This window comes from Amblyomma mixtum, chromosome 2 (assembly GCF_055824585.1).
Source record: "Amblyomma mixtum isolate Tamu chromosome 2, ASM5582458v1, whole genome shotgun sequence".
In the NCBI taxonomy this organism is placed as follows: Eukaryota; Metazoa; Arthropoda; class Arachnida; order Ixodida; family Ixodidae; genus Amblyomma; species Amblyomma mixtum.
Genome location: NC_143013.1, coordinates 71,623,530 through 71,644,776, shown reverse-complemented (window position 1 = coordinate 71,644,776; position 21,247 = coordinate 71,623,530). Strand labels below are relative to the sequence as shown.

Genomic DNA, 21,247 nt, shown 5'->3' with positions numbered 1-21,247 from the left:
CGGGTGCGGTGCTACCGTCAAAATATGCATATGGGCAATGGAAATTTGTCGCAGATACAACGAACAAGTCTGGCCGCACCACTCGGCTATAGCGAACGAGGAGTCGCGGTAAACTACCCTCAGAGTTGAAGAGGTCGTGCTTCCACTAAGCACGCAGATGTAAGAGCGCCTCTCAACCTTCACGACACCACCCCGGAAAGAACATGTCGACCCAGTAGTGCAATTAAAAGGCGGCACTGCCGTGCGCAGCGCTAACCGGAAACTCCGGCGTCTGGTAGCACTGTAAACGGTAAAGTGAACACGGTAACTATATGCTAACCGTATTGAAACCGTAAGTAACCGCCGGCCAAGCCACCGTCGATGGCCTACGAGGGCAATCATTGCCTACGTGTTCGCCGGCTGGCCACAGCATTCCAAATGGAAGAAGCGCGGTGCGCGCGAGACAGGGGCATCGTCGAAGGCGAAGCTACTGACCACGGCCGTGGATGAACTAACCGCAGGGATTTGAGAATTTTGAAATCCTTGCTGGCTATGCTAGTCACGTGGTATAAATAGCCTACCCAGACGGCTTTGCGCGGCTACCACGTGCAGGCATCGTCATACAGCGGACTGTGCAAATGATGCACTCTGCGCCACAAGCGCAGCGCTACCTTCGTCGCTGCATCAGCCCAGGAACGACAGAAGCAGCTCGAAAACGCACGTGACCAGACGCATGTAGATTTCTGGCAACGCTTCGTTAATCCATAGCTGGCAGATGTTTCCTCGGGTAACTACTTTCCTGCGGACCACAAAATCTCAGAAGCACCTTCTCTGACGGAGACGTTGAACACCAAGTGCGAGCTCTCCCTACTGCCAGAAGTCTCATTTATGTGGCCGACCTGCACCAGTTGCCATGCACACTTCATCCATGATTAGTTATACCCCTTCCCTAAATTCGATAGTTGGCAGCAAGGGCCTCGACGAGGATTAAATGACCGCCCTAAATAGCCTGGAAAGAGCCGCGGCAGGCTCTGATTTGCACAAGTAGGCGCGCGTAACGCAGTTTTATAAGATATAAACGCCACTTTCAGCGGCCTTAGTATGTTTGGCTGTTGTACGAAGATTGGTTTATTAGTTTATTGGGGTTTAACGTCCCAAAGCGACTCAGGCTATGAGGGGCGTCGTAGTGAAGAGCTCCAGAAATTTCGACTACCTGGAGTTCTTTAACGTGCACTGACATCGCACAGTGTACGGGCCTCTAGAATTTTGCCTCCATCGAAATTCGGCCGCCGCGGCCGCGATCTTGTTCCGCGAAGAATCCACTTGCAACTAACATGAGATATAGCGAATGGAACCCGCGTGACCGTCAGGTTCGTTATAAGTGGACTCGACTGCAGTTTCAATCAGCCACAAAAACCTTTTTCACTCTTCAGGCATGGACCTTACGCGTTAGGACGTACCTTCGCGCCAAGGGGACGCTTGTGCCGTGGTCAATGATTTCCTGCCTGTGCGAGCAACGAGAAATCATTGAGCAAAAAAATATTTTTGTCGTGATGCTTTGTTCTTTTGGGACACACTTAAGCAGTTTCTTGAAAAACCCATTGACATCATGCATCTCATTATAACATTTATGTCTGCTATGAAAGAATCCGGAATTCCGTGCGAACTCTTCGTGTTCATAGGACCGTTTAGCGTGTGGAAAGCCCGCATGATGGATGAACACACCGAACCGCCGCTTTCAACGAGGTCACTGTTCAGACAACAGTGTACTTTAACACAGGAGGAATATGCGGCGCAAGTTCAACCTCCTGACTGGTTCCCTTTCTTGACGTGTACAACGTCTGGAATTTTCATTTGCGGGCGGAGAAAGGGAGCTATGGTGGCGTGAGGCCTTATGCCGAGATCGCTAATTTCAATGCGGTCAAGTAAAGCACGAGGAGGGTCAAAGAGGTTCTAATATTCCATGCAACAACCACAAAAAGAAGCCTCGAAAATGGCCGAGTAGCCTAAAGCATCTCTAAACGCAGCTTTTCTGTCGCGCCGCCACTGGAACGAATCCCACTCGGAGTTAGGGGTTAGAGTATGCATACTCTTTTAGTTGTTCTCTTTACTGCGTTAGCAGTATAGCCTCCTTTCCCAAAAATAACCGTGCTCTGTATGTGTGGGCGATGTGTGTGTGTGTGGGTGGGAGGGGGGTGCGTGCGTGCAGCGTCCACCCTTGATACACACTCCGGTGGGTGCGCATCCGGGCACACAATGGTAAAAATAAACCTCCAACTTTCATCCATCTCCCCACCTCCCATCACCCACCTGTACCCGATATAGCCGAGGCGGATCGTTGTGAAGGCTAAACGTGTTCTGTCGCCCAAGCGTCCTTCGAAAAAACGCCAAAAATCATAAGCCTGTCGCGCCAGACACCAAGAACCGGAAGCATGACAGCGAGCAGTAGATATAAGCCGCCCGACAGAGAATTCATGATCGAACAGTCAGAGAACAGCTGATGAAACCGCCCGCTGGCGACTGACATCAATTTTTTTTTATAAGCAGAACGATTTCAGCGAATCGCCAAAACGAAATAATTTCTCGCAGCTATAGTTCATCGCAGTAGCATCTTTCTGGGCGTAATCACTATCACATGCAAGCGAGCGCATGCTTTTCAGCTAATCGGTATTTACTTTTTTTCTGATATCTCCACCGCTGGCAAGACTTTCGTTGCTTATTTCCGTCGTGCGCCAACAAAAATATGCGGATTCTAAAAAAAAAAAAGCTGCACGAACATCCTTCTTTTGGCAATACTAGTAGTAATATCTCGGGTTTAACGTGCCGAGTAGACATTGTGGCCTTTATAGGATAGACGGTGTAGTGGAGGGATCCAGATTAACGGAAACCAGGTGGGGTTTTCAACATGTGGCAGAGCACGCACATTTTGTAATTTCGCGGCCATCAAATGTGGCCCTCGAGGCCAGGATTGAACCCACAACTATGGAATAAGCAGCCGAGCTCCCCACCCATTAAGCCATTAAAGTAAATGTTGCACTACCCACTGTGGTGGCTCAGTGTTTAGGGCGCTCGGCTACTTATTCAGTGTACCCGGGTTTGAACCCGGCCCCGGAGGCCGCGTTTCGATGGAGGCGAAACGCAAAAGGCACCCGTGTGCTGCGCGATGTCAGTGCACGTTAAGGCTCCCCAGCTGTTAGAAATTATTCCGGAGCCCTCCACTACGGCATCTGTTTCTCTCTTTCTTCATTCACTCCCACCTTCCTCCCTCTCCTTACGGCGCCGTTGAGGTGTCCATCGGGAAGTGAGACAGTTACTGCGCCATTTCCTTTCCTCGAAAACCACCATCACAACGTTTTTGGGTGCTCGCGCTAATATTTCATATATTTGTGGTAAATGACGCAAAGAAAGGGAAGGTATTCTCAATCGGTGCTTAAAGGACTATAGACACTCAGTTTTATTGCGTGTTTTCTTCTTTCAAATGGCGTCCCAGATATTAGAATACATGGATCACCGTGTGGTATTCACCTACTGCCGCTAAATAATTTATAAATGAAGGTATTCTCCAATGCTGTTTCAGTTTCATCAACAGAATGATGGCTGATGACATTAGGTCACATGAGGCGAGGAAAAACTAATACAAACGCTGATATGTTGTATTGACTTACTATAGCACTCCAATCAGCCTGATTCAAGATCTAGAATTACAATGAACAGCGTATCAGGAGCTATATTGCCGATTTTGTTGCGCCTCACGTGACCTAAATTCCACTACATGTCATAGCCATCATTCTGTTGATGATACCAGAACAGGGTCAAGAAGAAATTCAAATATAGATTATTTATTATGCGTAGGCGAATACTACGGGGTGCTTTATGTACACCAATGTCTAACGCATCGTTTGAAAGAAGAAAGCACGCAAGCAAAAATTTGGTGTCTATAGTCCTTGTGGGAATCTGGCTTTCCGCCGTCGCCTTTGCGCGGCTAGCCGGCCTCCCGCGTTGTTTCTCCTCTTTCCCTTGCCCCCGCCTCAGGCGGTGGAGAGGCGGCTGGGTGACTAATCACTGTCATTTAGCCACAGCTCCGCCCCGGCTCCCCAAGGGCCTTTGCCATTGGCGCCTTTTGGCGGGAATTCGGGACCCCGCTTTGGGCGGCCGCGCGCCGCGCGACCGTCCGAGCGGGGCCCAGAGAGAGAGAGATCCCTCCGAGACAGCGTAAGGTGCGTACGTTACTGTTTGTCCGTGCCGGCCTTTGCCGTTCGGACCAGTGCTTACTCGAGCTCGCCCGCACGTGTCCTCTGACCTGCAGCGGCTCGAGCCTGTCTGGTCGCCACTCGCGTACCTGCTGGAGGATCCCCTTACAGGGAAAACCAGCCGTGCCCACATCGCAGACCTGAAGGCCTACGCGTCACGGTCTGACGAGCTTGCGCCGGTACCCATTGGTATCAAAGGCAAGCGCAAAGGCACAACTGGTGCTGCGGAACGCAAGCGTACGGAGCACCGGTACAATCTGAGGCGACGGTCACCGGTGTGATTGATGCCGGACGGCGGACTTTTCCGCAACCGAAGGCACGCAGCCTCAGCTAGCTGGCGAGCTTTCTCGTCGGGCCCTACCCAGGCGAAGCACGGTGTGTTATTTTTTTTTTGTTGTTTTTGCAGCATGCTCAGTTCCAGTCTTGTGTGTTTATCAGTTTATTTATTTGTTTTGTTTGAGTCAGTTTCTAGCCACTTTCGTTTCCCGCTTGCTCGTCTGTTTTTGTCTAACGTACCGAGATGTACATAGGCAAACTTCAGCCCGCTCGTGCTTGCTCTTATCTTCTAGAAGGAATAGATTGGATTAGGTGTCGTTTGTACAGCGAGCCTTTTCTCATTTCCGGCCCGACTGTGGGTGGTTGGCTCGTTAAGGAGCCGTGTGTCGCGGTGCGAGTTTTGTGCGGCCCGTATGGAGGGGAAGTTGGCGGGGCGTTTGGGGCGATGGGGGGGGCGGAAAGTGCACCCTTTGACCCTCGCCGCGGTGCCTCTGGACGCTTCTGATGGTGGGGTCGTTGTCGCCGACCAGCGTCCGCGCACGTGGCGGTGTATGCGTGTTTGTGGCTGTGGCTGTGTGCGCGCGTAACCATGAACCAAGGCGACGCCTGTGAGTTGTGCCGTTGTGTCCTTCTGCGTGAGCGCGAGGATGAGAAGGACCCCTCGTTGTGGCCAAGGTTACACATCAGGACGCCGCCGAACGTCCTCGCCCGTTTCAGCCGGCGTGAAGGGGGGTGTACTAACTGTCTTGTGCCCGAACGTGATGTCGTGTCCAAGGGCGCGAGGTCAGTGCTCTGCCGCGGCCCCGTCGTCATCAACGCACCCTACATCAACGGAAAGAAGACCGCCATCAGTCGTCGGCCCTCCCAACCCGTTCAACTTGAAGTCTGCGAGCGGTGAGTCGCCGACCGGCCCATTGGGCCGCGCCACCGAACTTTGGCACGGACTGCCTAACGTGCTGTGGCATGCACCGCGCATTGTACCGTGTATATAATCTGCGTGCTGTTTAGTGTTATTGATGCGTACGCAAGTGTTGTTTTGCCTTGTTTTCCGTTGTTGGTGTGTTTAGTTTTTCTGGCTGGAACTGAAGAGGAGCTAGTTTTTTTTGTGTGTATTCATTTCTTTAGTTTTGGAACTGAAGTGTAGCTAATTTTTTTTGTGTATTGATTTTTCTTTATTTGGCCGCGTGCTTTGCCGATGGGTAGGAGGGCATTTAAGGAGAGGGGGATGTGGGAATCTGGCTTTCCGCCGTCGCCTTTGCGCGGCTAGCCGGCCTCCCGCGTTGTTTCTCCTCTTTCCCTTGCCCCCGCCTCAGGCGGTGGAGAGGCGGCTGGGTGACTAATCACTGTCATTTAGCCACAGCTCCGCCCCGGCTCCCCAAGGGCCTTTGCCATTGGCGCCTTTTGGCGGGAATTCGGGACCCCGCTTTGGGCGGCCGCGCGCCGCGCGACCGTCCGAGCGGGGCCCAGAGAGAGAGAGATCCCTCCGAGACAGCGTAAGGTGCGTACGTTACTGTTTGTCCGTGCCGGCCTTTGCCGTTCGGACCAGTGCTTACTCGAGCTCGCCCGCACGTGTCCTCTGACCTGCAGCGGCTCGAGCCTGTCCAGCGGGGTCCAGCGACCTCTGACAGGCGTACCTTGCGTTGAATGCCCACTCTCTCTCGCAACCGGCCCAACGGTCGACACGAGAGAGAGATCACAGCACTGCCGCGGGGACATTCTCCTGCAGCGGCGTGCTAGCGGTGCGCATTACTCGAGTCGCTTCGTGCGCGCAGCGGAGCCTTGCTCCTCGCGCGCCCCCGGGACGGGGTGACTATTGAGTGTGTGTGTACTGCTGAAGGACGACGTGAATAAACGTCTCCTTTGTGAACTTGGAGGCCTATTTCTTTGCGGCGAATCGCTCTCCTCCCAGCGGAGGTTGAGTGCGCCGCATCGGTGTCCCAGTGGTGTGTGGTGACGGCTGATCGGGGCCCTTGGCTCGCGCGAAGCTCGAACCCGCGGTGGGTGGTGGCCTGTGTCCACTTAGAAACCCACATCCTTTACTGAGTTGGAGCAGTCCTAACAATTTGATTAAAACATTACGCAAATATGTAAAAAGGGAGGAGTAATAACTCAAGATTTCACATAAACCTAACGTGCAAGTCTTTAGAATTGGCGGTGGTACATTACAGAATCGTCAATTAGGCTTCTTCCCATGCACCAGACCTCATATAAGTTTGTTGTCGAATATACTGGGTGCCATTTTCGCACTTTCCAGCGCAGACACCTAAAGGATGATAAATCTACACTCTATAGTAGGATACAACTTAAAAAAACAGCAGTTGCTAACATTGGGCCGCGGTCCGCGGCATCCTGTATTACTCCGCTGGCCAATCGAAAAAGTAAACGAAACCAGTTTTTTAATGTTTGACTATATCAAACACTGCACGTAACAAAATTCTAGTGCTCATAACTTTTTTCTTGTGCTAAGCTTCTTGTTTACGTAACAAGAAACTCTTAAGCAGTGCACTATTTTTTCGTCGTGGAGGAATTCTGTGCGCGGAGGCTGATTGTGGGCGGAGCTTCACTGCAGACTTAAGTTGTATCCGACTATAGATCATCTCGTTTTGTTCGAAAAACAAAAAAATATGCCGGAATGCAAAACAAAGTGGGGCTGAAGAGAGTCCCGAACCGGTTCGGAACGGTTCCTTTGAATCGTTCCGGTTCGGGTTCAGTTCCAAGATGGCGAAAAAAATATGGGTTCGGTTCAGTTCCGGTTCCGGGCAAAAATTCGGGTTCGGTTCCGGTTTGGGGTTCGGGTTCGGTTCCGGTTCGACACCCTGTCAGCAGTCCATTCCATCCCTCTTCCGTGGGAGCTGGCAGTAGAGCATGTGGGGGTTGTTTCGCGCATCCCCATAAGACGTGAGCATGTGTTTCGGGGGGTACCATTGTCACAATTTGGGCAAGAAGGGTCCGATTCGCCGTCTGTGATAAGCGTCAAACGGGAGTGACTGAGAAGTGAATGAGTTTGTAATCGACGCAGCAGGGTGGCTTGTGCGTCGATTTCGGGGGGGGGGGGGGGGGGGGGGGGGGGGTATTCGGCGTTGTTCTCTTTATAAGTTGCTAGTTTCAGCGTAGGTTGGGGGAGTCTCCGTGAGGGCGTCCGGGGAGGAGGGCGCGTCGGCCACCCGGTTCCTAAAACCTCGGGTTAAGTGGTCGACTCCCTAGCAGCTTGGGAACCCAGACTAGGCTGATCGTCGCGGACGGAGGCATGTTTGAGGATGCGTGCCGCGGTAGGGCAAACGGAGTTGTTCGCTCGCCTGAAAGCGCCGCAGCCTTAACACTGCCACACAAGGCGGGCGCGATATTTCTTTTAGAGCGGAAAAAGGTCGAGCTAGAGAACAACGCCTCGATGTATGTTTAAACCATGATCCTGTGGAGATAGTGGATTCTGTCAAAATCCTTGGTGTCATGTTTTCAAAACACTTGACTTGGAATGATCATGTGGATTATATCAGATCCAAAATATCTTCAGCTGTCGGAGTTATGTCGCGCCTTCGCACCATTCTTCCTGTCAAAATTAGGCTGTTGGTGTATAACTCCTTAATTCTATCTCTCTTACAATACTGCATTATCGTTTGGGGTACCACTGGTATCACGAACATGACCAAGTTACATCTTCTCCAAAAAAGAGCTGTGAGATGCATTGCTGGTGTTCCGTATTGTTTCCCTACGAGTGACCTCTTTTTAAAATATGAAATCCTGCCAGTCTTAGCTTTACACGAACACAGACTTTTAACGAGTTTCAAAAGTGCTTCGCGGTGCAATGAAAATTATGTTGGTAATTTGGCAGAACTTGCAAAAAACACCCATATTCCACAAACCAGAAATAAATAAATGTGGCTAGTTCCTCCTCCTAGAGCATATTACTCACAACAATCTATCTCGTATACGCTGCCAGTGCTATTAAATAACTTAAACAAAGAAATGCTTGACCCTTTCCAGCATTCAAATACTGTTATAAAGAAATTTTTTCTGAACAAGTTTGTGTCATGACGCTGCATGTATTTTTGTGTTGGTACTTTTTGCTTTTTTTTTCCAGGTGTGTTATTTCTTTTGTGCTATAATGTATAGCGCAGAATATATTGCTGCTTGTCTGTTGCAATGCCAGCGTGAAAAAAGGGGGCAGAACCTCTGTCAAGCTTCCGAGCTTTTAGCCCTGTCTTCTTCTCTAATATAGAGAAAATAAAAGGTTGATTGATTGATTGATTGATTGATTGATTGATTGATTGATTGATTGATTGATTGATTGATGCAAATTTCTTCGTCCAGTGAAAATCGAGTGAACCAAGATTTTTTTTCTGAAACTCTTCAAATGAAGAAGAGAAACAAGCAAGCTGCGTCAGCAGGAGGGAAGACGGAAAATAAAAGAGAAAAAGCGAGACCTCGAAAAAATGGCGCTTGATTCCGCCGCGAACATGGCGAAAGCCGGAAGGAAAACAAAGCCCTCCATGCAAGCGTAACCTTTCTCTCGTAAGCCCAGGAAAACGAAAAAAACCTATATGCGCGCGCGCGCACGCATGCACGCACGCATCTACAGATACCAAACATCTTGAAGAATGAGAGAATGAAGGAGCATGAAAACTTGAAAAATGTAAAATACTGATGAAAGACAGAACTTCTGCTCTAGTTCAGGAGGGCAAGGTTAATTATCCCAGAGTGCCACACGAATGTTGTTTAATTTCATATGCATTACATTTTGTGCGGCAGTTAAAAAACTTGCTCTCCTTTTTCATATTTTTGATGTAGCTTACAACCCTGAGCGTTAATAATGCTGATCGCTTCACTGCAGTCTCAAGTGGATAAAAATATTGCAACCTTTCCTGCTTTTTCTTTCTTTTAATGATACCTAACTGCCTGCACATGGAGAAATGTATACTGTCAGCAACTACATACAGCTCCCTTGCAGAGCCCTCAAATGGGAAGAGCGAACCCAGGTAGCACATGACAGCAGGCCAAAATTCGAATACAGTTGGCAAAGCATGACCCTAAGTAGGTCCAGAGTTCCCAATGAGTATGAGATATTAGCTGAATCCCTCACCACTGTATCCAATGATGGCCCTGGTTGTTCACTATTTTTCCAGTACTGGCTGCGCCATCACAAAATCCTGACAATCATGGGCCAGGTTAGCCAGAATTTTCCCACTCTTTGGCATTGTCTGTTATGCCATCTTAAAATCATGGCTAACACGGGCCATGTTAGCCAGAGTTCCCCCATTGTTTGCCAGAACTGGCTGTGCCATTCAAGAAAGCTGTCTTTATTGGCCTACCACTGCCATCACTCATAGAGTGTTAAAAGTATACTGGCAAACAGCGGTCAACCTTGTGCCACCTGCTAAAACGACATGGCAACGTTCAATATGGCTACAACAAAGGGCGACAGTTTATATAATTTTTCGAACTCATAAAAAGTGACTTGCAAGTGAGCGGTCGCCGCTTAGTTCGCCGGGGTGCAAAATGAAAAAAATAAAAAAGGCACCACCTTGAAATGCGTGACTTCACTGCTTTCCTTTCACTTTGTTTCGTTTGGGTGATGCCTCAGTAAAAGCTCAGTCTCAAATGGCTCTCTGTGACCTGCATAGCATTTATCACAGATCACGCCGCGCGCTTTCCATGTTCCGGAAGACTTCACTGTGTTTAAGTCTATGCTGAGAGCGGCACTGCAACTTGAGACAGAGCACGCACACATATCGGTCATTCAGAACGCGCTTGGCAGTGGCGTAAGTGTGCAATCATGTGGTCTTTTTTTTTTTCATATTTCGCGGGCTTTTTTAAATGCTTAAAGAAAAGACCACTTCGAAGATACGTTGCTACAAAAAACCGGATCGGTTCTTTCGTAACCCCCTCTACAACTTAAGGGAATGCACATGTCCCTAAAGTGAATATCAACAGTTTTGCATAGTCATCTTAGCTAACTACTAATTAAGCCGAATTTAAAAAGTGCTCTGAGGAGCGCCACACGACGAAAAACAATACGTCGTTGCTTTCACCCAGCTAGGGCGCTGCATAATTTTTTAACATCTGGTTAATTTTAAGTGAAACACTCATTTCCGTAGAATAGAGGGTGTGATTAAGGCATGATTGAGCTCTTATCGCAAACGAACGACAGCGGAGTTGACATTTGCTGTACACTGACTGCTTGAAGTGGCATGGGAAAAGAAAGAAAAGAGGTATAGCTTATATTTAAAAAACAAAGTGCATCTGCATGCCTTCTCAAGCCGTGAAGCTAACATGGCTAACTTTTTTATGGTTACGAATTGTTTTTGTTATTTTACTATGCTCTCCAGTATTGTGGAGTTACGGCTCTTGCATATGTCTTTGCTTATAAACATCGCCTTCATTTAAAAAAAGCATCGGAAGTTGTTGCCAATCGCAACTGCACTCGCTTCTTGCTTTTTCTGTGTGCGAAGCTTTAAGTACGGAATTCCTGCACTCCTGAGTAGCGGGCCGCATCATTTCGAGCTAGCTCAAATACGACTGCAGGCAGGCCACATGACTATGGCTCAGGCCGACCTGTCTACTTTATCATGCATAAAACGTACAGGATTCTTCGCTCTGCCAGCGAATCATTGTATTGATAAATTGTGTTGCTTGGACATGTATTATGCTTTGTTTGCCTCATGTATCATATACGGAACATTCGATGAATACGTATTTTGCATGCTAATTTCAGCTATTGTTCCAAATTTTTGTATTTTCATAGCAACATTTTTCTTGAACCAAAGAGGCTACGGCCACGACCCCTTTTTTTGGCAGAATCGATGACCAAGCTGCAGGCACCGGCGTGTACAGGTAACATATTCTTTGGCAGAGGTTTGACCACCAGGCGACTGTAGAACCGCGCCGTAAGGGAAGAGAGGAAGGTGGGAGTGAGAGAAGAAAGACGTGTTGTACTGGAGGGCAGCGGAATAAATTAGACCACCTGATCTTTATCCTGCACTGACATCGCACAGCACATCGGCGCCTTTTGCGTTTCACCTCCATCGAAACGCGGCCGCCGCGGCCGGGTTCGAACCCGGGTACTGGCTCAGTAGCTGAGCGCCCTAACCACTGAGCCTCCGCGGCAGGTAATCCCAAATCAATATTTACGGACTTCCAGGATGGTGCAAAATGACGAAACATGGAAATGATGTTCCCGCGCTCCTCTCGCACTGACTGTACAGAAATAGCTTCAAGTGAATGAATGTTGCGTGTGCCTTTCATTTAAATCCCATGCTTTCCTTCTTTTGCACTGTACAAAATCAGAGCCAGTTTTTAGTAACGCTGTTTTTATTGTTGCACAAAGTACAAGTTATTACATAAGCAAGTGCCGATGCTTCTTTGACCTCCATGCCAGATGACAGGGGGTATATCTGTTGCTGCAGCATTGCTTGTGCAAACACAGCTGCTGCGATGCGCCTATTCTTTCCATCTTTTTTTTTTTTTGTCTTGGCGTGTATATTGCTCCAGCATTCCCTTGGGAAGATGAGGTTACTGTGACGCACCTACTCTTTTGATCACATCTATTTTTTTCAACTCCCTTCTGTCTGCACGCGCCAGTGATAATGACCAAGTTGGAAACAGTTGGCGATCGAAGCAGGAGGTCCCGTTGTGAAGCTTTCACTTCCAAAATCACTGGAAAGGCCTCAACTTTCGTGTGCGACTGTGGGTTTTCTTCTGCGTGTACAAGCGTATTTGGCTCAGGTGGTCATGACAACACAACATAGTGATTGAGCAAGTAATACTCTCCTCAGGTGTTTCAGGGCCTCTTTAATAAAGCAAGCATTTCATCCTCATTGATTACTAAGATTTCACAATAGGTGTGAAAGTCCACGGCAATAATATCGCAGTGTTGAGGGACAGAACTCTGTAGCTCGTAACATTTGTGACAAAAAAACACCTAACGTGCATAAACAACACCATTTTGCCACTTCCCGCGCCATATGTGAAGCTAAATTGAAGAACAGTCAGTGTCATCAAAGACCTTTTCTTTCATTGTTGCACAAAAAAAAAATCTTCGTAGAATTGCACGCGGCAATCTGAAATTACTGAGTGACTTCGCATGGCAACCCGGGCTTCCGTAGTAGTCACTTTTCCTTCCCACAGGTGCCCGTGGTAAAAGTGCTACCGCTGCAGTGGCGAACAGCCGTCACCATTCGCTTCACTTTCTGATTTTTCAAGTTTCGATTCTGGTCATGCTATATCACAGCAGTGCAACCAAACGTGTCATCCAATGTGCCACGTCGCAACACTGCTGAGGCGAACATGAGGAGGGCACAAGCAGGGAGCGTGCCACCTTGCTGGACATCAAGACGACACCCACACCACCAGAACAAAAGTGAGAGAAAAAGCATAGGCCAATCTCCCATCAAATAAACAGAAACGGACTGCATTTCATCAGCTGCCCTTACAGCAGCTTTGAACGGCACAGATATGCAGTGACCACACTCCCAGAAACCCCCCCACGTGTTAGCGACAGCTTGTCTTGAGGCAGCTTTGCGCAATTTAGCAAAAAAGCCCGTTTGCAGCAGCATGCAGCGTTACTGATAGGGCGCAGGTTTACCACCACTGTGACAGTGCATAAAATTACTGCCACGTAATACGGTATACTGCCTTGCATACGCTGACCTTTTGCAAAAATGACCGTCTGAAATTGATGGGATCTGCCTCCATGCAGAGCTGATCTTCTAGCAGGGCCTGTGGTACATATCGTGGGTATATTACGCGCCTTGTGCCAGTACCCATTGCCGTCACGATGCCTAGAGCTCCATTCGTCGAAAAAAAAATGTACAAATCACTTCCACTAATGATAATTCAAACTGCGCGCCAATCATATGGCTCACTCACACCGGCGGCCGCTTTCCAGGATGAGTGGCATGCTAGCGAGAGCAAAGTTCTGATAACCAGCGAGGGGTGCATTGCACTAGAACCCTAATCTATAGGACTGTTGGCACTTGGCAGTTGCAACTCAATCAGCCAGGCCTCACGCGAGTGGATTGTATGGAAGTCGCACAGTTTTATTGCCCTTGATTGCCACTTGCCTCCAACTGCTTGTCTTAATTACGATTGCATAGTTACACAACTGCTGCTTTGAGCTGTGCGAGCGCTGCCATTCCTTAAGAAGTACGTTGTCAAAGTGCGTAGGAGGAGTTTTTGATTGTGCAAGTCGATAAAGTGATGGTGAGCAAGAGTGCAGACCCAAAGAATACCCCTGAAAGCAGAAGATTTGACAGCCGTCGCCGTAGCTCAGAGGTAGAGCACCGGACGCGTAATTCGGAGATCGTGGGTTCGGATCCCACCGGCGGCATGTGGTTGTTTTTTCTTCTGCTTTTCTAATCAATTAGCTTTAAGTGATAACATATTCAGTAATATTCTAAATTTATCAACACCACAAAATAAATAAATTAAAAAAGAAAAAAATCACCTGTGTCCCTTGGTTTCTGTGGCTGTTGGCTTCTCTCACATTTATAACGAGCCCCTCATTCCCCTTGCTTTGTTTGCTTAATTACGTATCAAAGAGTACACTGCAGGTATACATTCTTCCCAAAAGACAATGATAAGCGTTACACTGCTTACCTGCAGCCTGCACATTACAAAGCACACGGCATGCAAATAGTCCAGCACAGGAGGTAGCTAGACTTCACAGGAAATAAGAATGGTAAAACGCATTTCCTTTCAGTTTTCAGTTGCAGAGCAAGTGCAAAACGATGCATGCAAATGCATGCAGTCGCCTTACAATTCCGTCGCCTTACCCAAGCCAGTTTTCATTTCTCAGTAGGAGGACTAAAGTAGCAGCACTGCACAAGTTGTCCTTGCAGTGAGTTTAATGAGGCATTCGGGTGTCTTGTACAGTGTTTGTGCACAATTTTTTTTGTTTTCTTTCCAGAGCTAGTATCACAGTCTTGGTTGCTTGTCTATACATTACACAGGTGCTCATTGGAAGAAACAGGAGAGCATGACGATCACTTCTTTGTGTGGGCATCACCCATGAGCTTCTCATAATGCTGAAAAAGTTGAAAAAGAATATCACAAGTTGTAGAGTTTCTTATAACAGGTTGCCAAAGGCAAGTGAGGAAGTTTTTAGCGCTTGCCATTTACAGCTGCACATGCTTCTTTATGCCAGCTATAAACACTTACCGTATTTTCCGGTGTATAAGACGCGTTTTTTTTTCAAAAATCTTGCTGGTGCGTCCTATACAAGGGTGCGTCTTATATGCGAATTTTGCGGTTTTTTTTGCGAGTTCAGAAATTACTTAGGTTCATGGTCAAGCTTTTTTCACCGAAAAAATATTACTACCAATAACGCGGTTGTAACATGGTTAATACTTCAATAGGGAGACCACTGTGCGCAACTTTTTTAGGTGAACTTTATCATGAAATGGCGGGGTTGACCACTACCGGGATCTTAAACACACGGCCGTTTCGGAGGCCCCAAGCAAAGGTAATGTGAAATGCCAAAAGATGGGGACAGTCGCGCTTCTCGCCATTGTCAAGACAAGCCAAGAGAAGCCGATGTTTTTTTTTAGTCTCCCTTTGCAAGTACGTAGTGCGAAGAGAATGCTTCAGACGTGTTGCCTTTTCGACAGCGCATCCGAAGATGAAGACTTTGAAGGTTTTATGTAAAAATAAATTGTTATGGACATAAAGAGAGTTCTTTCGCTTTTTTTTCTTTTGTGCTAAAACGTGGGATGGTATGGCGTGCATATTGCCTTTTTCGATCACTTAGCGTTGCTTAAGAACTTCCCACACATACGGTGCATTTTGCGATGGTCGCATAAGCATGTTTGATTAAGCCTCACTAGCCTAACTGGGTAAATTGGGGGGCGTCTTATATACCAATTTTTTCAATGACGGCCTGCATATATGGCGGGTGCGTCTTATACAAGGGCGCGTCTTGTACACCGGAAAATACGGTATAGGCCAACACTACAAGCACATCCTATGCTTACCACAACAGCAAAGTAAAGGAGAAATAGGCATGACACATTAGCACAAATGGATGGCAGTAACTGCACCAGCAAATTATGAATGAGAGCACCATTAATGAGGAATTATCATTCTGAGCCATTGTAACAGCAGTGCACAGGAAAGACATGTTGCTTCCTGTATTGAGACTCGACTGTCAACAGCACTTTAAATGCTGGGAATTTAACGGTAAAGAATTTGCAAGGCCCTTGAGACATTAGCAGCTTTAGCTTTGCCAGAAGAAAATGTGAGGCAAGCAGTCATTTTATAAAATTAATACAACTGTTCCTTTGCAAGTGATGAATAACACTGCTACTGTCCCAGGCAACACAATTTACTATCTTCGCATGGCAAGTAAGCTCCACTGCCTGCTTACTTTTTGCTTAACTGTTTTTGCAGTTGGTCGAAACTAGGAACGTGCAATCAGTATTTCGAATCCAAATCAAATGAGTAGTGCAGCTCTGCAGCCAAATCGAATGTGAAAAATGGTGAAAAAAAGTCAACAGAATATGAATCGAATAGTGAGAGCACCAAATTGAGTACAAATTGAATATTCTTATGAATATTTGCTACCAATGTGCATATTCGTACAACATGAATAATCACACAAAACAGCAAAGTGCTAGCAGAAGTGCTGTGATGCAGTGCTATAAACCATGGACTTATGGCTATAGCTGTGAAAAGACATAACATCGACCTCTACTAGAGGATACACAACATGAACTCAGCATGTTAAATTTTTTAACTATTCACCTTCATCTGATGTGTGCATAAAATATACCTTTTGCAACTCACGACGACAGCGAATAATCTAGAGACACATCTCGGCAGGTGAGACGGACGAGAACTACGTATCTGAAATGGCTTCCGAGACTGGGCGTCGAAGCGGGGTTTGCTGAGACTGACTGAGCCCTGACACGTCACCCAAACTTGAAGGCCATGCATGAGCATTATAAATGGACTGCATCTCGGTGCTCAATCCTCCATCCTGTGCAGACTGATCGAGGCTGTATGGTGAACAAGCCCTACTCTTGAAACAGCCCTCAGTGAAAACTTTGAATTGCTTATGTGAACTTTGTGCCAGCTATTCGAAAAATATTCAGTAACTTCAGAATATATTTGATTTGTTCGACGGATCAAATAGGAGGATATCTGATTTGCTGCTAGAAAATTCTGAATATTCACCCAGCTCTAGTCGAAACTAACAGCAAAGGGTAGGAAAATACGGCACAAATCGAAATCTACTTTCAGTGAGGTCTCTTCAATGTGTTAAACAAGCAAATTTGATATGAATTCCATTTCTCTATACAGAAAAAAAAAAGAAAGTTTTGAAAGTCTAAGTTTGAAGAAAACAACCTCAAGAATGAATATAACAGACTGTAGCTCATGAGACAAGAACATGAAGTTTGGAGCTCGCAAGCCAGAAAAACAAACTGCTATGCAAACTGCTATGGACACAGGCAGGAACAGCTTTAGATAAACAAAAAGAACGTATTAGTATGCCCCTTAATAGAAACCTCTGCACTCAATCACTTCAAGCCTATAAAATTCTCAGCCAAGAAACCTGCACCAGGTGTAAGTTTATGTAGGCTGAAAACATGCCCATACAAAAAAAAGTCTACCCAGCAGACAGTAGAGGGCAGTAAGAGACAAATATGTACATATACTACACAATATTTTAGTTTGCCTATAGACAAGAAAAGTAGCAAATTAGCCACCATTTATCTACTTGCCTTAGCGATTTCCCTTCTTATTTTGCTCACGCAACACGAACTAAGCAGCAATGGTTACTCAATGTCCCTCTAACCTTGAGTATGGCCAGGTCGCAGTTTGTGAGCTGCTTCTGCTTGGCGAATGCCTTGGATTCCGTTTTCCGGGCATTGGCAGTCAGCAGGACCCATGTGTGAGCCACGTACTCAATATCCGCAAACACACTGCATTAAGGAAATAAACTGTTTGAATTTTCACATGGCAAAGCTACACCAAATTGATGAGACGCATCACATTGGAGGGATAGGACTCAGCGTTCACCACTTGGGAATCATTACCACGAACTAAAATGCCAGTACACATGCATATGGCATTTCAGCTTGATTACAATGCAGCTGCCACAGCTCGAATTTATCTTGCGCACTTCCAATCAGCAGCACAATGCCGCAGCCAATGAGCTACTGCAGAGACAGATAAACCACATGCCACAAGAGGACAATATTGTATTTACACAGATATAACGCGAGGGGGAGCTTGCAACATCACAAAATGAAAAAAAAAATTATTGCAATTAAAACTCAATTTCAACCTGTTCTAGTCAAGTGTAGACGAGGGCTCAGAAAAAAGAAATGGACTTGGCAAGCAAAAAGTACAGAAGCAACGGACATGTAGATATTATTTGAGATGTAACAATTCAGAAATACACACAACACCACTAAGTGCAATAAGGCCTCCGATGCGTTAACAAAGGCAGCCTCCTGTTCAGCAGCAGACGCTGTCACAGTCACGCAAACACTGTTTTGTGTTTTGGACTGCCCAGCCCTGTGCCTTGTACCCTTTCTAGGATCAACCAACCCCTTGATCATCTTGTGGTTGTGTGGCACACACGGTGGTACGGGCTGTAGAGAAAGAGGCACCGAAAGGGTTGAGTAGAGTAGGGCAGTACGAAACACGCTGCGTGTAGAGGGGTGCAAGTTGGGTACTCGAACTACAGGAAGCAACATATGGTATATATTACGTGTTACGACATTTTTAGTTTTTTTTTTTTTTTCAGAACATGTTGGCGAAATCTGCGCATAATTTGAGCACCCCCCCCCCCCCCCCCCCCCCCCTTTTTTGAAGCCTTAATTTAGAGAAAAAAAAAAGTGCGCAGATTATGCGAGGAAATATGATGTGCGGAGCTCTTAAGGCTGGCATGCGCCCAATGCAATGTAGCCACGCCTAGCATATAAAAAGAAAAGATGAGATTACGATCATTAGTAAAGATAAGTGTTGCTGCCCTTTACACAGAAATGAAAAGAGGTTTTCCATTTTATTGATATAGGATCTATGTACTTCAAGGGCTGCTACTGCTGTGACCTGGCAAATCGCTAATGCCTCAGGGCAGCTTGTCAAATTTATGTGAAGCCATTAAATGTACTGAGCTTCTCTCGTTTGTAACAAAATGAGGTGGCTTAAGGCATTTCACTGGTGCACTGTCATTTTGGAAGCTGAAATTGGCGATAACGCTCCTCATGCCAATGTCACAAAATGAACTTGCAAGTACTTGCAATGAAATACTTGAACTTCAGCAAGTACTTGAACTTGCAATGAAGTAGACAACAAAAAATGGGTGCCACAGAACAGAAACAGTAAACCTAAGGTAGTGTACGTATGCTGCACGCATGCAAGCTTTACAACAATAAAACTATCGGTATGAAATAGTGACATCCATTGCCTCAGGACATGAGTGACACAATACAAGACTGCTGACAGCTATTAGATTGATTAAAGAATTTCATTCACCAGGAATATTTCAGCTGTTACCAGTTACTTTCACGTAATAACGTAATCACCTTGCATAACTACAAAATTACAACCTAATGAGAAAATAATGAGCCAGTACCTCGAGATCAAAGCCAGCAGAGCCTCGTTTTCTTCAAGCAACCGTATCCTCTGGCTTGTCTGCTTAAGCAGAGAACCCTGCATAACGGGAGAGAACACACACATCCCATCAAATATGCACCCACAAGAAAGCAAAGCAAATATTAAATATGGCCAACCCTTAGGCCTAATGTACGCGGCCTTCACTCCCTAAATTAGGTAAGTGCTAATTCTGAACTTACGGAGCCTCACAAAGGGAAGTGTTGCTGAGAAGAAAAGTGCTACTTTTTTCAAATTTCATATAAATTTAACCAAATAAAATAAAATATATTACATGCAAATCTACTCAAAATTATATATACATTTTTTAATAATTTCAGAGGTTACAAGAGGATGCTTGTTTGCCGGTAAAAGTGTGCACTACTAATATAGAATGGCGCTTCCTTACTAGGCTGCAAGTCAGATGCAGCTATCCCCATGAATCTACACTTCCGCAAAATTTCAAAAGCTATCGTAGGCCTTACTCTGATAACATATTGATGTTTATATACTTGAGGGGTAGCATATAGATACTGTAGCACAGTATATAGTAGCACAGGTAGCTTAGTACTATACAGATACTATGCTCCCTCTTTGAGCATTTTCGTCCTCTTCTCATCGAGCTCTCAAGCAGTAAGGATGACCTGAGGTGGAGCGATACACGGCTGGCACGTTTATTTGCGCCGACTCTATCCACACTCAAAAACTACACTTCGCCATCAGTGAAAATTGTAATAATAGGGTTCAATAACTGAAAGCCTGACTGTCTTCACTGAAATTTTTGTTTCCAAGAGTGTCTTTCTATACTGCCCCATGTTTTCGTCAAAACCATCATCAAGGCTTAGAGAAGTATAAGTGATATGTGATGGAATGATGTGCTTTTGTGGGAACAAAACATGCACAGCTCCCACAACACTGCATGCTGAGTGCGAAACCAGCACTTTGTGTGAAATCATGCCCTTTGCCATGGCAGCAAATACCTCCTCCACAAACAGCTAAACATGGGAGGAGACAAACTAGGGGTTTCAGAGGCCTTGATAGCAACAGTTGGGAAAGGCTCGCAGTTGGGCAAGGCTCAAGAATCGGAGCTCGCGTGTGCTGCCGAATGCAGTGTGGAGCACTGTAGTGGATTTTTATCGAAACAGTGTGCCGAATCCCATTCAGCTTCCCTGGGGCAAGAGTACAATCCCTGTACGTGGTCATTATTATAACGTGATATGACCATTCACCCATGAAATCAGGTGCCAATCTACGTGCATTCATTAAGGTGGACGCCCATTTGAAGCACCTTCAGGTTTATCGGCAGTAATAAGTGGTACCACTTAAAGCTAGAGTGAGGCCAGGATAACCTGAACGACATTAATACACATGAGTGGGGACTTATTTTAAATTTCTTTTCCCTCTCCCATCACAGTATTTGCCTGCAACAACTCAATTTTCACACTTTTTCCCACATATTTCTTCGCCCAAATGTAAATGGGGCCAAAAGATCAGAAGCCCACTCACACCATAACAAGGACCAGTGAAGTCGCCTGTTTCGACATTGAGTACAGATGCCTTTTTCTGGAAAACAAACAAAGAACACGGCAAATTCCCGTATTTCAGAACAACTTCTCGTGGCATCGATATGTATGCCAATGCCTACTGCACTGGAAATACATATAAGTAAACCAGAAAAGCGCTGTTCAAGACAGCAATGAGATTTCAAAACAATGCTAAGTTTTGGGGCAACATTGACAGTGCATCACATGGAAACCTAACCATAACAAGAAAAGCATTTAGTATCATGCTTGAACATTTGCAGATTTCTCAAAACAGGACAAGAGGTGTAAAAAAAATACATTTTGGAACAGAAAACAACAGAAAAAGTTAATTTCTTTAACAAGGAGCCAACAGCCACAGTTTGTTCACTGCTTGAAGCAGACAAGTGGCCATCACTGAAGGCAGTGGGCTAGTTGCTTCAGGACGTGATGCAACTGATCATGTTTGATACTTTTGCAGTAACAGTCACTACACACCATGCAGCAGACCTGAAAGTGCTTGACAGTCTAGTGAGTGCAAGCTCGTTCAATCATTTGCAGAAAGAGCAAATCGAAGAGCATGATGATGAGCTTGTCTATTCACTCTAAAGGTGTGAGCTCACACACAAT

General features: G+C 46.2%; 1 protein-coding gene across 13 annotated transcripts in view; it reads right to left on the bottom strand.

Moving 5' to 3' along the window:
• Positions 1 to 14,332: 14,332 nt before the first annotated feature.
• Positions 14,333 to 21,247, bottom strand: part of LOC149359700 (uncharacterized) — a 34,352-nt gene continuing 27,437 nt past the window's right edge. For 12 of the 13 annotated variants that reach the window (XM_089571819.1, XM_089571821.1, XM_089571823.1 and 9 more), the window contains 4 exons: positions 20,604 to 20,660; positions 19,081 to 19,157; positions 17,293 to 17,419; positions 14,333 to 14,524 (listed from right to left, as the gene is read on the bottom strand). In XM_089571819.1, coding sequence (XP_089427945.1) covers positions 14,483 to 14,524; positions 17,293 to 17,419; positions 19,081 to 19,157; positions 20,604 to 20,660 — 303 coding nt within the window. In that variant the 3' untranslated portion in view covers positions 14,333 to 14,482. Of the gene's footprint in view, positions 14,525 to 17,292; positions 17,420 to 19,080; positions 19,158 to 20,603; positions 20,661 to 21,247 lie in introns of those variants that run through there. The other variant, XR_016288797.1, reaches the window with a different exon arrangement.